This window comes from Ictalurus punctatus, chromosome 6 (assembly GCF_001660625.3).
Source record: "Ictalurus punctatus breed USDA103 chromosome 6, Coco_2.0, whole genome shotgun sequence".
NCBI classification, from domain to species: Eukaryota; Metazoa; Chordata; class Actinopteri; order Siluriformes; family Ictaluridae; genus Ictalurus; species Ictalurus punctatus.
In genome coordinates, this window is record NC_030421.2 from 19061387 (window position 1) to 19078958 (window position 17572).

At 40.5% G+C, this 17572-nt stretch overlaps 1 protein-coding gene and 1 long non-coding RNA gene across 2 annotated transcripts in view; one reads left to right on the top strand and one right to left on the bottom strand.

The window, feature by feature from the left end:
* Window positions 1–1846, top strand: part of LOC128632921 (uncharacterized) — a 4707-nt gene extending 2861 nt beyond the window's left edge. The window contains exon 2 of the long non-coding RNA XR_008396567.1: window positions 876–1846. This is a non-coding gene — a long non-coding RNA (uncharacterized LOC128632921). The remainder of the gene's footprint in view (window positions 1–875) is intronic.
* Window positions 1847–6792: 4946 nt separating this feature from the next.
* Window positions 6793–17572, bottom strand: part of gli2a (GLI family zinc finger 2a) — a 68420-nt gene continuing 57640 nt past the window's right edge. Inside the window, exons 6-14 of the mRNA XM_017470788.3 lie at window positions 16753–16954; window positions 16446–16644; window positions 15472–15582; window positions 14431–14559; window positions 12657–12806; window positions 11873–12037; window positions 11459–11740; window positions 9708–10044; window positions 6793–9609 (exon numbers count right to left, since the gene is read on the bottom strand). Of these exons, the coding sequence (XP_017326277.1) occupies window positions 7448–9609; window positions 9708–10044; window positions 11459–11740; window positions 11873–12037; window positions 12657–12806; window positions 14431–14559; window positions 15472–15582; window positions 16446–16644; window positions 16753–16954 (3737 nt within the window). The 3' untranslated portion in view covers window positions 6793–7447. The remainder of the gene's footprint in view (window positions 9610–9707; window positions 10045–11458; window positions 11741–11872; window positions 12038–12656; window positions 12807–14430; window positions 14560–15471; window positions 15583–16445; window positions 16645–16752; window positions 16955–17572) is intronic.

The following is a 17572-nucleotide window of genomic DNA, read 5'->3' on the forward strand; positions in this document are numbered from 1 at the left end:
GTGGTTGATTATGATCTGATGAAGTAGAGGTGAACCTTATACTAAGGATAGCTGGTTTACATAAGACTTCCCTTTTGAAACATAATCTAAACTGAATTTAGATGATGTCTTCAATTAATGACCTTAATTTTAAAATGATTGCATCCATAGCAATTATTACCATCCAGTTGAAATAAATTCATCTTGATTTAAATTCATATTCTTTTTTTTTTTTTTTGGCTTTCATAGTTATAAGCTGAGAGTATGAAAGGCATTTCTGCTGCCATGATGCATCATGATCAAAGTGAAAGAAGAGAAAAGATGCACTGTATTGACTTATGCTCCTCAATACGTTACGCGATTTAAACATAAAAGGGTGTCCTCTTGAACTACTTCTTTACTTGTTTCATAAGTTCTGGATTCCCTTGCATATTGACTTGCACACAATGTTCGGATTGAGACTGTTTTAATTGAATGGGAAAATAAAAGATGGTTTCCTTTGAGTGAGGTAGATTTATGGATCCTGTCCTGCCCGCTGGGCCCATGATTCCTCTGATCTGCTTTTACTTCTTCACCCCTGTGACCCATGCAGTCATTATAAACCCAAGAATGGTCTCATTGGCCAGAAGCCAATCCCATGATTCATGTTCTAAATGAAATTGCTATATTTAACACAAGTTGAAACCTGATAGCCAGTTTTAAATTGCTTGTGTTTAATGCTTGTTTTTGAGATAGATAAATAGATAGATACATGTAGACAATGTGTATACAATAAAATAAGCACAAAAAAAACATGTAAACAAGGCATTTAAATGCTGTACAAGTGTACAAGAGTGTAAAGGTTATTACTAAAAGAGGTCCATCCATCCACCTTCTATACCGCTTATCCTTTTCAGGGTCACGGGGAACCTGGAGCCTATCCCAGGGAGCATGGGGCACAAGGCGGGGTACACCCTGGACGGAGTGCCAATCCATCGCAGGACACAATCACACACACATTCACACTCACACACCCATTCATACACTACGGACACTTTGGACATGCCAATCAGCCTACCATGCATGCCTTTGGACTGGGGGGAACACGGGGAGAACATGCAAACTCCGCACACAGGGTAGCGGCAGGAGTTGAACCCCCAAACCTGGAGGTGTGAGGCGAACATCCAATTATAAATATTAACAAACATTTTGTTTTACCCTAAATTTCTTTTGCTGATTAACCTACTTCACAATATATAGTAAATTATACCTCAAACAGGTGAATAGGGGTGAAGTGAATGTGTTTAGTTTCCTTTGGATCTCAGCATTCTTCACATTCCCTCTACTGGATCATATTTAAAGAATGATTCCCATTACATTCAACCCTATCACCCCCCCCCCCCCCCAAAAAAAAAAAAAAAAAAAACAAAACTTTCTTGCCCCAGCTGCTTCAACATAAGAGTAGTAAGCCCTTACCCTAGAGACTTTGTTTAAACTTTGCTTCATAGATCTCCAAGATTCCAGTCCTGAAAAGAGGTCATTGTGATTGATAGTTCAAGCGGATGAAGCCAATTGTAAATAAAAAGAAAGCAGTTGACTTGGACATTCAGAAAATCAATGGACTAAGTTATAAGAATGTAGCAAAATGGTCAGAAAAAATAGGAAAAATCTGTTTCTGATGGTATCTCCAAAATAATCTCACACGTGTAGGTGATGGTGAATGCTTTTTATTGTTTTATTCATTTATTGATTTATTTAAGCTTATTTGTATTTTTTATTTAATTGATGCTTTAAATTACTTTTTATTGTATCTAATGTGTTTGGTACTGTAAGTAAAGAAGACTTGACTTAAAATCTAAATTCTCTAGAATTAAAACCATCAAAGCCACTTTTCCCCTATGCTTGTGTTTTAAGTTACTAGGACAGCATGCAAAAGTGTTTGCACCTAAGATTTAGAGCAATTCATGTATGTATGTATGTATGTATGAATTAATTAATTAATGTATATATGTATGAATGTATGAATGAAGGTGAAGCCAAAGCAAATCTGGGGAATGATGAGTGGGAATACACCATGGATGGGATGTCGGTCCATCACATGGCACCATGCACACACTCATTCAAACCAAGGGACAATTCAGATTAGCCAAGCTACCTACTTGCATGTTTTTTTTGGGTGGTGGAAAGAAACCTTATAATTCATAGGGCAATGCTTTAATTCAGTAGACAGATCTTTTATTATTGATAGAATACATTTCAATAAATTGCAAATCTGTAGTGGTAATTTCTTTGTTCTTGTATAATCCCCAATTTCCTTCTGGCCTTGCCTTTTGGGCTATTGTGCATAGAATGAAACAAGCTTCCTTCATATTATTTATTCATTTGACTAATTTAGGCCCATTATTCATTTTTGTCATATAAATACTGACACCACACTAATTTCACAATCTTAAATATATTGATAAGATTGAATATATAATATATGAAATCTTAGAATCTTACATATTCCTCTACAAATAGCCTGCTATGATAATGTGTGCAATGTAAAGGATCTGACTACAATGTCACCCTTCATGCTGAGATGTCCCGTTGACCAAAGCATTGTTGAGTTGAGTATGTACAGAGGGGTAACTGTGTGCCTCAGATCCTGACCGAGGTCAAATTCTCTGTTTCAAAAAGAGTGCATTATGTTCAATTTCCCTTTGATAAAGACTCGAGGAAGACACTAGGAAGACAGATGAAAGGAAGTCTGCTCAAGTGGATCACACATTATATAGAGCCTTGAAATAGCCGTTAAAGTTATTACTGTACCTTGTATTAATGATGTACCTTGAAGTACATTTTTGCTTTTGTCACATAAGGCTCTGATACCTCTGTCCCATTACATATTTTAGTGATAGTACTAATAAAACTACTAAATCACTGCTAACATCACCAATTTTGTCAATATACAAGTTTAATTTTCATCCTTTAATTCTTCCTGCCATGGGAAAAATGGTATTAATTGATGTTTGCACTAGGTATATGTGAGGTTACAGTGTGGGGGTTCAGCTAGGATCCTGGGTAGAATGGGTCAGTTATGCTTTGAGCTGCTTCATTGAATGAGCAGTTTTATAATATTTTTAGGTGCCCAGCCCCACGGGAAGCAGCTGCCTTTCCCCAGCTGTCTTCCTTCCCACAGAGAGAAGACAGCTGCATGTGGACTTCCTTGTCTGTTGAATGTAGATGTAAATGCCTTTGTTGTAATTTCACATTTTTAGCCAGTATTTCAGGACATATTTTGCCAGTTCTGTATACACTCTTCCTAGTAAAATCATCTACCACCTGTAATATTAATCATTACTGTGTTCTCTTCTCTCACTCAGCTTTTGCTATGTCTAAGGTTTCTTACTCTCAGGCTATTTTTCCTTCATCTTTTCTCTGAGAGAATATGGAATTCCAGTGGCATAAGTAGTCAGCAGGCGCTAGATCAAATGAATCCTCAACAAAATGTGCTGTCAAAATGAAACCGTTTGTTACCTGCTTTGCTGCCATCTTGCCAATCCCCAGCAGTTCTCTTTCCTTCTTACCCTTCATGTGTACAATGTTTGTGGTTCTTGCATCACTCTGTAGGCCAGTCCTGCCACTGTTAATATTGAATGCTATGTACACTAACTATAGAAACTGTTCTGTATGCATTTAGATTTTTTTTTTTGATGTACCCTGGGTTTTCAGTGGGTGTATAGCATTGGCATGACATGAATATACAAAGACATGAAATACAGAACCTCTTATTTATACAATCTCATTTAAAACACTGCCATTTCGTTTTGAGATAAAAAGATGAATATGAGATGATAGGTCACATTGTTACATGTAATATTCCACTGCAATGACGGCCAACTGTCCTTCCTGTCTCCCTGTAGCACTGTCTTAGGCTTCTTACATTACAGACATTGCAGATTATTGTTCTGGCCACACCCTAGGCATCTTTCTTCAGTAGAAAGGTCTCTTTTTCACAAAATTATCTTTAAAATACAGTCTCCTGAAAAAGGAACATTTCTTTTTTTGCTGAGTATGGCCACATCTGCAGTCCTCATGCCTCCCTTTAGCAGGCTTATGGCATATTCATGCAGGTGAGCAGGCACCCTAAGCATCTTTCTTCTGGTCTCTTTAATGTCCTAAGTTATTGTAACTGTGACCTTAATTGCCTACCACCTGTAAACTGTTAGTGTCTTAAAGACTGTTCCACAGGTGCATGTGCAATCATTGCTTATGGTTCCCTTTCCAATAAAGATCTGTAAAGCTTATTTGGATTTGACAAAATTATCTTTAAAATACAGTCTCCTGAAAAAGAGACATTTCTTTTTTTTTCTAAGTATATTAGGCAGTGGTTGAACAGTCAGTTCTCTAGGTTGATGTGTTGGACGCAGGAAAAATAGGCAAGCGTAAGGATCTGAACAACTTTGAAAAGGGCCAAATTGTGATGGTTAGATGACTGGGTCAGAGCATCTCCAAAACTGCAAGTCTTGTCAGGTGTTCCCAGTATGCAGTGATTAGTACCCACCAAAATGTTCCAAGGAAGGACAACCGGTGAACTGGCAACAGGGTCATGGGTGCCCAAGGCTCACTGATGCGCGTGGGGAGTGAAGGCTAGCCCATCTGGTCCGATCCCACAGAAGAGCTACTGTAGCACAAATTGCTGAAAAAAGTTATTACTGGCTATGATAGAAAGGTGTAAGGAAGACAGTGCATCACAGCTTGCTGAATATGGGGCTGAACAGCCACAGACCGGTCAGAGTGCCCATGCTGTCCCCTCTCCCTACAATGGGCATGTGAGCATCAGAACTCGACTATAGAGCAATGGAAGAAGGTGGCCTGGTCTGCACAATCATGTTTTCTTTTACATCATGTGGACAGCTGGGTGCCTGGGCAATAGATGGCATCAGGATGCACTATGGGAAGAAGGTAAGCTGGCGGAGGAAGTGTGATGCTTTGGTCAACGTCCCCACGGGAAACCTTGCGTCCTGGCATTAATGTGGATGTTATTTTGATAAATAATAACATCCTATAATTGATGTCCCATTATGTGAGACCTCCTCAAAGTTCAGCTCTTAGAGTCTTCCATGTTTAAATGCATCTTTATATTTTTTTACTCTGCAACAGAATTCAAATTAAATTTAATGAAGGTTAATGTTTTATTAAACAAAAAACTCAAGTAAAAGTACCATTACAGTGAACCATGTACTCAATTTGTCATGGACTGGAGGAGGAGGTGGATGCAAGTGCAGATAATTTATTGTATAAATTAAACTTTAATTAGATAAATAAATACAAATAATGCAAAGGCAGGTATTAAGTGTCAGAAACGGAGACTTAATTAGATTCGCTCTTCGGATATAGCATGAGAATACTTACCCTCACAGTTGTCAATGTACCTCGAAATATATAGGCTAATTTGAAGCCCTTTTCCTTCTTACTATTGGGTGTAACTGCTGACTGCCTCACAATACGATTAACATCATTCACGGTAATCTGGGGAGGCTCTTGTAAACAGTGAGTGTAATATGTCATACTCTCCTGCGCCTTCTTCGCTCAGTTATCACCAAAAACGTAGCGTAAACGGCCTCTAGCGCGGCACCGGATGTAACTGATCTGACTGAGACAAAACAAAAAGTCCAAGTTCGTTCATAATTGGACTCGAGTCCGGGATCGAGTACCCCAACTCTAAAATATATGCTAAAATATAAGTAGATGACTATAATCTTAATAGAATCTTATACAGCTGCACACCGCCCCTTACTGACTCCATTACTATAAAGCGCTGAATGACCTGCGTTTCTGAAAGATTAGCTTCAGCTGGCTGTAACAGGAAACAATTAAAAAATATATATTAAGTTGTATTTGGTTGTCTGTCCACTCCAGAGTAAGAAAATACACATTTTGTCCTTTTTTGTGTTTTTTTTTTTTCTTGAGAGATCTGGACTGTGCGACGAGTGTCCAGTATAAAACTAACTCCACCGCGGTAAGTGGTACCGCTTTATTTACTAAAACCTGCCGCATTAATACAGAATTTAATTATAGTGATGTGGTCACAGGTGCGTGTGTAGGCTTCGAATGCTGCTTAGCCAATCAGATTTTGAAACCGAAACTGAGATACTTTTAAAAGATAACTTCACGCTTTCAAATCATGTACTAGTGCTAAACGATAACAGAGGTGAAAGATCTGGCAGCTCAACAAAAGTGTTTGCTACAAGGGCTTATAGCCCACCGGAAAACGCTTTGTAGAGGGTGACATTGTAACAGAACGTGTTGAAATTATAATTTGTTGTCTAAGAAACAGTCACCCGGCTAACTGAATATTTGTCAACAAACCTAAAGCAGCAAGTAACAGGCAAAGCAGGTGCATTTGATTTTTATTCAGTACTATGTGATGTGAGCACTGATGCCACAGACACTGCTCAGCTGTCTCCACAAATATATATGTGAGCAATCATTTTATCTAATGAGGCTAAACAAGGGTTGATTAACATCCAAAATAACTGTCACCTTTGTGATATAGTTCAAATCTCCATACAAAGACTTACACCTGACTTTACGGCAGTTCATCAATCCAACATAACTGTTCCTGTTAGAACCATTAACTGCTGAGTGAAAATGGCAAAATATTTATTTACACAACACTATCCAGCATTCAGCAGAACATGTTTAAAATGCACCTACTGAGTTAGTCACTTGGATAAAATAAAGGCAGCATTAATCAAGTAGGCCTATTATTTATTTGTTTAGATTATTACGGAGAGAGTGTGGCCCATGACTGCATTTTTTTCTTCTGTCTGGCCTCGACAGGAAAAGTTTGGATACCCCTGCCCAATATTCACATTCAAAGAAAAAAAATGATCTGTGCTGCTAGTGAGTAATTAACACAATTTAATGCATATAACATACAGGAACTATTAACAAAAAAAAAAAATAAAAAAAAAAGAAATGGAACACATATCTACCATTGCAACTAAGTACAACATTACATACACTGGACAGGACTTTTTGCATGTGTATTTTGTTTGGGAAGGCACTTAGTGAACCCCTACTAAGTGCACTGCTGAAGAAGGGAAATTTTGATTTGTCCAAAGCTGGCATGTGACCTTTACCCTGGACGGCTTTTAAATGGTTCATAATAAGTGAAACATATGGCTTTCTGACTCGGATATATGCCATCTTGAGATCTTTGCAGTTCTTTGAGTCTGATTGCATATCCTAGTCCATTCCAATTTTAATGCAGGCATTTGGTAATGTGGACCTAACCTTCTGTAATTTTTTTTTTTTACTGTAATACATCAGTGCTTTTATCTCATAAAAAATATATGTACATATTTTGATCCACATTGGACATAAGTGTCTGTTGTGTCACATATATCTATAGTGTCATTCATACAATGTATACAAAAGATAGAAAGATCACCAAACACAGTCTGCTAAATATCTTTCTCAGTGTTCAATGCATTAATACTCAAGCCATCAGGTTTAGGAATTTACTTTCTTCTGCAAGGGCAGTTAACATAGAGCTCATATCACCAATAGCCATATTGCTAATACCTGCTGGCACTGAGGCCAGTGTGACAGAGTTACGCGGAGTAGTGAGTCGTGAGGAATTCTGTGAAAGACTCTGCAAGAGTCCAGGGCTCAGCGTGCCAGACATCAGGCTGGAATGATCTCCGTCGTCCAACATGGTATCAAAGTCTATTTGAGTATTTTCAGCAGTTTGAGTGGAGTCCACTGTGCTGGTAACCTGGTTGATTCCAGGGGATGCCATCATTGCCATTGTAGTATAATCAGCTTGACTGGCAGAAGGAGACATTGAGGAGTTATAGTCTATGTTGCTGTCTAACATTCTGATCTCACCTGAATAGCACACAGTATTAGCTCCACTGCAGAAATGAGTGGCTTCAGCAGGTCTCTTTGGGCTGGCCTCAGAAGTGTTGAAATCAGAGCTTGTACTGGACAGAGAGTAACCAGCTTGATGGGGCAAACCTGAACCTGTGGGATGCCTGTTTGAAGGTTTTGGTTCGGGTGGAGGCCTAGGCTGAAAAACTCTGCCTCCATTTTGAACAGCTGTTTGGGGCAACGGCATATAATTCTGCTCGTTTTCCAGGCGGGAGTAGCCAGATTTGTAATTCTGCATTTCTTGATTTTGCAGAGCCATGCTACTGCGTACTGGACCTTGGTAGGTATTTCCTGATGAGAGATTATGGTTGATTTCCTGTTTATAACCTGGGTCTGCCTTTGTTGGCTCATTGAGGTTCTGACAGGGGTTGACATATGATTGTCTATAGTGCTGAATGGGATTTGTCCTCTGAGTGTTCCTCTGCGAGTAGCCCTGCTGTGGAACAGCCAAATTCTGGTTGATTGGTGCAGACTGCTGATTTGACCCAAAGCTTTGATAAGGGCCAGTGTTCTGCTTTTGCTGGACCAGTGCCAAGTTGCCTCTGAGAAGCTGCTGCTTCGGAAATCTTACTGAGTTGTCCACTGTACCTGAGCTAACTTCATTCCATTGTACAGGCATGTGACTCTTATTCACACTATCAGAGGCTGGGAAAGGCTGCTGGGAACCTGGGCTGATTTGGCAGGGGGGCATTATTTGCTCTATGTGATTCATGTTTGCATCAACCAAGGCCATGCGTCGTTGTCCATAGAACTGCTGGTGTTGCTGGGAGGTCAGGTTGCTTTTGAAAACTTGTGGCTGACCACCGTTGTAGGCCATACCAGTATCCTGAGTTGAGCCAGCATGCTGGGACCTGAGGTATTGCACTACATCATCTGGAAGCACCATGTCCTCTTCTGTTTGGTCAGCTTCATCCATGGCCATATTTTCCATGACAATGTTCTCTGAGATGCTAGGGGGCCTCTGGTTGAAGGCATGACGATGCAAGCTGCCATCAGAAAAGGTGTTGCTTTGCAAGTTAACACCACGATGATCACCCAGAGGCACCCGGGAAGGGTTCATGCTGCTCATACTGTTGTAGCGCTGAACACGAGGCAAGGAGAGAGGATCTATAGTCGACCGACAAACAGGGTCACTAGCTCTCCTTGGCATATTACTTGGGATTTCATGAGGCATCATACCAGGGACTCCATAAGTCATATCACTGCAGCGCCTTGAGGTGGCTATAGTCCGGGCTTGGAATAAATGAGCCGAGTTCTCCTGAGAGTCATTGTACAAGGCCATCCTAGTCCTAAGACTCATGTGATCCATATTGGGCAGGGGTGTAGGTGGAGCACCCCCAGTGGCTGCTGCATATTTTGCTTTTAAGCGATAATGCTGGGCTGGGGTGAGGCTGAGCAGGCTTGGCAAAGCACCTCCACCACAGTGACTGGCTTCACTAGATCGGCGTGACAGGTCAGTAGAGATAGGATCGTAAGAGTCTGCTGAGCTGATGTTGTTGCGTCCCCCAAACTGTGAGGCTTCACTGGAGCGCCGGCTGGAGTAGCAGGGTGAGATGCCTGAGGATCTGCGGCTGAGTGTGTAGACTGAGCTCACAGTGCTTGTGGTGCTATCTCTACGCTCCTTCAGCTGATTCAATAGTGTCATTTCACACAAGGGGAAGTCTCCGAAGCGTTGCCCTGGCATGCCAACACTTTGAGAGCCTGTACTTGAACTTTCCAGCAGAGAACCTGAAGGGGAGAAAAAGCAGTATAATGAAAGAGCTTCTCTTCAGTTACTGTCTTTACATGTGTCACATTCCAAATGCAACGGATGCTAGCATACTCACCGACAACTGGTATTGGAGGCAGCTTGATGTTTCGGACTTGTGGAGTTGAGTTTGTCCAGGAGCAGGAGTCTCTCATCGTCTTTAGTTTCTCCTTCTTTATTTGATCAAGATGTAGCACACCCCCCCTATTTTTGCGCAGCTGGAGGCCTACTCCTGCTGAAGTCCCTGGGGAACCTGTGGAGTCTACCACAGGGGGATCATCCAGAGCACACAGGTCCCCCAAACTGCCTCCACTGTGTAGGGCCATTTCTACTCCACTGTCATTGTTGGTGGTGCTACCAAGTGGTGACTGCTCACTGCTACATGATGACTGACCACCAGGGCTGGAGTGATACATCTAAAATGGGTAGGAAATTATTCTTTTAATACCTGTTTAGATATAACTTGTAAACAATTGCACTAACAAAGTTCATCTAAAAAAAGGAAAAAAAATCAGTTTCTGACAGAATGGTTATATAGCATATATAGCAAGTATGAATAATTGCATTACACAGTCTGTTTGCTCAAACCTTAAAGATTCAGTGATGTAAATGAGTTCTGACTAGCCTTGCTGCGATAGTCGGTGTTCCCGGTGTTAATTGGTGTTCAGCTGCACACCGATTATATCATTGCCCACCACGGCACCGCCCCCACTGTCATTTTGCCTTTTTATAGTAATAAACATGATTTAGTTCAGTTAGAGAACGGACGCTACAATTAAAAACTGAACACATCTGGTCAATTAAGCATGAGCCGAATGAGTCAGGGTCGCAGCACAGATCAGCAGGAGTCAGATTTCATTTAGCACGTACGGAGAGTGAGGCGATCTGACTGAAAAGACGATGGCGGAAGATTTGGTTTCAAAAGTTCTATGTTTAATATAAGCGATTGTACTGTTTTGTAGTTGTTTTCTCCCATTAAGAATAATAATGAACCCACCATTCAAGCAAGTGCTGCCCCGAATTGCCGCTAATTCGAAAGAGAAAGTGAAATGTGCATAGCTGCACGCATTCATAAGCGAGGGGAAAAAACACCCGGCCCCGACCCCCGGTGATAACGATATCACCGGTATTGTCACACGTCGATTAAATGGTGGGAAAATCTCCTCACCGTCACGTCCCTAGTTCTGACCAAGTCTAAACTAAAAAGTGATTCTTGATCACAGTATAAAGCTTTTTGTTCAGTAAACACACAGCAGTCCCAGTCTGTGAATATTAATTAGATGATTTTTTTCATTGCACTACAGAGGAAACTGGCAGCTCTATGGGCAATGGAGGAACAGAACAGAATATGGTCAGATAAGAGGAATGGTGCTATGCAAAGAACAAAAAACTGCACAAACCGTGTCAAAAATACCGTTATCTACATATAAACATATATCTACAGCATGTAAGAGATGTAAAAATAAAGGTTACATGCAGGAACATAAAAAATTAACTCCAGAGTGTTATGACCATAATTTTGATGTCATTAAACACATGAAACATGCTGTACTATTGTGGTGGATTGTAAATTAATGTCTCACATTGCAGAAAAAGACAAGATATAGATTGTGCTCACCTGAGTAAAGTCTGTCCATAAGATTTAAAGCATGACAGATATTCAAGAATCAACCCAATAAGTGTTAATAAAGCAAAATAGTATTAAAAAGGAAACGTATTAGTATGTATAAGAATACCGCATATACTGTTAATTGAGTGTGTACTAAATATTCTAACATGCTTAAGTATTTATTCAGATTAGTACTGTAATAGAACAAATTAATGTCTTACCATTGTGTTCTCAGTCTTAATGGACTTGACTTGTAGGCCATCCTCCACACCTTTGCTGGTGCTGCTGGCTTCAGTTGACCCCTCTGATCCTCTCCCAGCATGCTTACTGTTGGCCTCATTTTCCCCACTCCCTTTAGGTGGTTGTGGTTTTGTAGGAGCATCACCACGTTGCTTCTTTGTGACATGTGCTTCAGGACCATGAACTGTCTTCACATGTTTTCTCAGAGAGCTAGGGTCTGTGTAACGCTTCGTGCAACCTGGGATCTTGCAAATATATGGTTTCTAGTGGAACGTGAGACAAAAATAATATATTTTTCAGTATTTTTGGTTCATATAATTATCAATCTTACTTGTTCCTCTTGTCCTTGGAGGAAAGATTAGGAAAGATAGGAGTACAAATGTCAGTAGTACTACCTCATTTGAATGTGTGCGGTTCTGGTGCTTGGCTCGGTCTGAAGCATTAGAGAAGGCCTTGTTGCAACCTTCATGTTCACATACATACGGCTTCTCTCCAGTATGTGACCTCAGATGGGTTTTCAGGTTCTCTAGTCGAGAGTATGCTTTGGAGCAGCCTTCAAACTAGAGAGAGGACAGTCAATGATTATCAGCATAATGGGCAAAACAGATATTATAGGTTTTTCACTATGTATACAGTCCATATCCTCATAGTTTACTTTGACTGATGCTCTGTCACTGATGGACAATCAGACAAGAACCTTTACAACTAGATTAAGGAATAGTCTGATAGGATTCCATGTCTTGGTGTTATCCTTGTTGAACAAATATAAAAGTTCAGAACTGAAGTTTAGATTCTAATAGGATCTTTGCCTAAAATTTGCAAACTAAAATTTGCAAACTAAAATTTGCCTAAAGTTTGGAACTGAAGATTTTATTCAATGTTCATGCAAACAGTATTTCCATATATTCCCAAAGTGAAATAAGTATGCCTTGTTGGCTGAATCGGTATGAGGAAAAATAATAGGTGCTATAAACAAATAAGTTCTACTGAAAGTTCTATAGATCAGTGGTGCTTGCAAGCTTGCACTGCATCGCATTATTGTTTCACTTATTGTACTGCATTGCATTATTCTATTTCTGAGACTATAATTGCATGTATTAACATATTGGGGGAGATGAACAGACATTAGAGGCCATTTTACGTGTGCACAGAGAATGAGCTTGATTCCGTGTTACATACTGTGCATTTGTGAGGCTTCTCTCCTGTGTGCCGCCGCATGTGGACTACCAGCATGTATTGGGCTTTAAAAGGCTTCTGCTCTCGTGAACATTCCTCCCAACGACACACAAACTCCTTCTTCTCCCCATGGATGTGGTCATTATTGATGTGCTGTAAGGAGAGAAGTGTGTTACAGATATACTGCACTCTAACACACTCTGTTACACTGCAGTGACAATGGTGCTTTGAGTTGTAATTCATCTTACGGCATGAAAAATTCCATCTACCAAAGGGTCACAGAACTTCCGATTCATCACATTCAAACACAGTGTAATGGGGACTGCACTTATACATGCAATAGAGAGGTATGATCCCTTTGGTGGCAGACCTGGTCATGAAGGGCATTCTATACACCGGAGGGCACAGAAATCTCCATTCTCACATTACAAAAAATACATAACCCTTCCATCAAGGGTCAGCCTTTTAAAAACATTATGCACTCAACTGAACTATACTAATATAATGATGCTTCATGTTGAATTTTTCAGACTAAGGGATAGTAATTCTCTTTGCATTTTCTTTGAAACTATTTTTTTTTCACACTAGCTGAGAATCTGTATAATGCATTACATTTAGTCTATTTTTTAATGTGCATGTGGTTAGGAATATACATCCAATTTGAGGCTTATGCCTGTCATACTGAACTAAAACCATAATTTAGAGCTATGGAGAATGATTACATGCAACAGATAAAACCAGACACCATGCCATATTTTTCTTTCTCAAGGTGTGTAATTTAGTTTATGTGGAAAAAGCACAGATTAAAGCCTTAAGGGCCAAAGGGGACATGTAGGAAGGGAGGAGTTGTAGGACTTTTTTCTCTGGCCTCTAAATAATATGACTCTTTCTTGCTCCTCTTCCTTTCTAATAATAATACTTTTCCAATTTGCATTTCCATTCTGACAACACTTTCTACTAATATGTAATTATTGTAAGAAAACAGCCTGCATACAACTGCGCACCTTCAACCACTGGAGACACTATGTCTTTACTTCTGTAGAAATTAGTTGTTTTGAAGTTACTCATATATGCTGGCATACAGACATTTCGACTGGTTCAGACCTGCTCAGTTTAGGCAGCCTGGAATAGGAGGACCATCAGAAGCCACTGCCATTGACCCCTGAACCCCTGCTGAGGCAGTGCTCTTTGAGCGGAGCTGGCCTGGCTCAGAGTGTTTAGTCCTGGTGAAGAGTCTGACTGGCTACGAGTGTTTCTGTCATGGTGTAGAGCACAAGCTGTTAATCACAGGGGGACTTGTCTGAGGTGCCACGACTGGGGGAGCTGCATCACAACTGGGGGCATGTCGACAGATTTACTGCTGGGCCTCAGGCAAGGTCAAAGTCCAGGGGGGTAAACAGAGACCGAGACCCTGAGTGTGTTTCAGTGTGTGTGTTTAAGTGTCTTGCTGAGAAGAGAAAGTTCCAGCACAACTGTTTGCACCTCTGTGTGCATCTGCATGCTCGTTAAATTCCACGTGTGACAGTGACAGGACGAGAACAATTACAGGAGCATGAATAGGCTTCTTATAAAAATAGGCTGGCCTTTTAAGCTATTTTAGTCCTAATTGTTAACTATTATTTCCTTTTGTAATTTTTTTCCGTTTTCTAATTATACACACAGACCCTGCACTGAGATGTAAGTAAAACATCTGCTAATATTAAATTATCACTTAGGGTAATTTTGACTCGTAAACTCAGACCATTTTGATATATGATTGAGCATAACTGTCACTTACGTGCACCAACTGCTCCTGTGTGTCATATTCTTTAGAGCAGCCCTCCCAGTGGCAATTGGTCTCATACACTGCCTCAGGCTCCTGCTTGCACTCGTCCTTATCCAGCTCCTCTCTCAGTTCCACGTGATCCTGTAAAAAGGGTCATATACTTAGTCAGTCTGTAGGACAACAGAGGGCTGTGTTAAATGTTTTTTATCATTAGTTGCTAGTCTGTTGCCTAATTGTTCCTAGTTGTACATGTGTTGAGATTCTGGATGCAGAACTTTGCTACTGAAGGTGTTCACTAAGCGCTGTTGTGAATCTCTACCCTGCTTCTGGAGCCGTTTTTTAGGCCGCTTTCCTCTCAGAGTCTGGGAATGTTTAGAATGCTTTTGAGCGCTAATGATTCTGGCATTAAACTTAAATGGGCCAAACCTTCTCTAATGTGGTGAGCGAATGGAATGCTTTACAGCCACATCCAATATCCCTGTCTGCTCACTCATTTTGTCTGATAGTGATTCAAAAGTGAATGGGTTTATTTAGCAGCACATGACAGGCAGTAAAGGGTAGCCACGTGTGAGGATAAGAAGCAGAAAAGCAACCCAAACAGCTTTCTTAAAGGTGGATGCTGCTATGATAACACCAAAATATTTCTATCTGTCTTGCTATACTTTTCTCATGAATTCCCAGCGGGCTCTCAACTGCACTCAGCAACTGTATACATCATATCAACTGTATACACCACATGGTCACCACACTGGCACTACACAAAAATGAAGGTGAATATTTACCAAAGTAAATCACAAAAAAAGAGTATGTGAGCCTTGTTAGATAAGTAATGTTTATCTGATTTGTCAGTAAGACAGTTCTTTCTGGCACTGTTTACTGAACAGATATAATAGACGAAATGGGCAGTCTTTGCCATGTCACAGGTGGAGTTTTCAATCCTGCTGAATGTTGTGAGAATAAATACAATTTTATGATACCTATTAAATCGTTTGAGTGTTAGACAGGTTAAACCCCAAAAAGACTAACTAACTCTTGAATATGCGACCTTAATACCTGAGAGCAAGGGGAGATAGGGCATGCCCTGTCCACTTCTGTCTTCACCTTTGACCTCTTGGTGATCATAGGATTGACTGTACTGCTGACTGCTGAGTCTCCTCCTGCATTCTGGTGGCACAAAGATTAGAGAAATAAAGAGAAAGGACCAAAAAGTCAAAAGGAGACTAACTGTAGTTACCATGTTGGCAATGCAGTTACTGCCAATAATGTGCAGATTTTACTTCTGCAGAGGTGTCATGTTAAATATCTCATCTTTCAAAAAGCAACTCACTCAGAGACTAAACAAGTTAGAGTGCCCTCATAAGATTGAAGTGCATTCATGAGATTATAAATTCTCTTATAACTCACGGAGAGTGAGGCTGCAGACTTTTATCTTCAGATGAATTTCTTAACAAGACAGTGCTCTCAGAGCACAAAGTTCCTCCATGGAGAAAGAAGAAAAAGAATGGGGGTTGGAGGGATATCTTCCAAATCCCACCCAACCACTAGAGTAAAGTGTAGGCCAATGTTTTCCATAACTCAGTAACTGACAGGGTTTTGTTGAAAAGCAAGGGAAATGTGTTTCTCATCACTGCTTGTGTGTGTGTGTGTGTGTGTATGTGTGAGTGTGTATGTGTGTGTGTGTGTGTGTGTGGTGTGTGTGTGTGTGTGTGCGCTTTTATAGTTTTGAAAATGAAATGGAATGAAAATGGATTTAGTGGGTGTCTGGATATGAGAGTGGGTCAGTGAATTGGAGGAAGTTTACATTCTATGCAGTCTTAATGTTTACATGGGATTGATAGAGGAGGTGGAAGCATCACTTAGCACAAAGGAAAGATGCCTTGGTCTTTAGAGGGTTTATTGAAAAACAAGAAAGTATATATAAGGAATTTTTAAATTGCTCCATACACAATGCATATGCCTGAACCACATAAGCCAATAAGTTTCCTGTTGTGCTCAGAAGGTTGCTGTTCTCTCATGAGCTGGCTCACCTGGTTGGCCTCTGTGCTGGGGTTACTGCTGCTGGTGCTGTGGGCTGTGGTACTTCCGATGGACTGCTGGCGGTTGATGAAGGAGGGAGAGGGCTGTATTAGGGGAGGTGTGTGGCCAAATGCATTAAGCCCTCGATGCTGGGACAGAAACTGTTGGTATGCCACAGGCGTGATAGGGTGGGGGAATGTAAACGACGGACTGATTGGTGAAGGTAAAGGAAAAGAGGAATTGAAATTAGGATTATACAGTGATCAGATTTATTAGTGAAAAATGAATAACCAAACATAGCAGTAGGCTTTCCTGTACCTGATCGCCCCGACTGAGAGGTGCCCATAGGAGCTACTGGCATTGGAGCTGGAGCGCGAGTTATTGATGTAGGCCACCAGAGAGTTAGGAGAGGTGCGGATCATGGTCTGCAGGTCGATGCTGGCATCTGACATAGGCGAGATGGACAGTGCTCGCTTTCGGCTCAGCCTGGGTGTCAGTCTGGGGCTTGGAAATCGAGACACTGGGGAGAAAAAATATACATATGAATTCTCACTCAGAGTTCCCTATTCTTTTTCCTCCTCTCTTCTCCTCTATGGGGCTGTGTGCAGGACAAGGAGAGGAGGTTTGTTTCACAGCCCTTTATCATGTGCATCACTCTCACACTACTGCACTGAATAATTAATCAGCCCAATCGTTTACAGTAATTACACTGATACTAATCTTCCGGAGCTTAGATCACTGCAGCATGCTGAATAGAAGCAATTTAACAACTTCGATTTCAGAACATAATTAAAGAGTACTGACATTGCAAAGGGACACAAAGTACTCCTCCTTGGTGGACCATGTTTGTGCTAGAGAAGAAAACAAATTATTAAAGCTGACTTTGCATGTTTTCCAGTGGTATTATAAATGGCAGAGTGCTGTTATTAATAGCAAAATCTTTTTATTACCAACAAATCTATTTTCTATTTCTTAAATTCCCACCATGTCTGATTCTAAAGAGATAAGGACCTATTAACATTTCCATTCCCTAATGCAAATAGTAATGTTCTCTAATGTTTCTAGATATTTTACAAAGCAAATCTGATAACACCAAGTTGAAACATTTACAAGATTTTTTACTTACAGTGATTCTTAA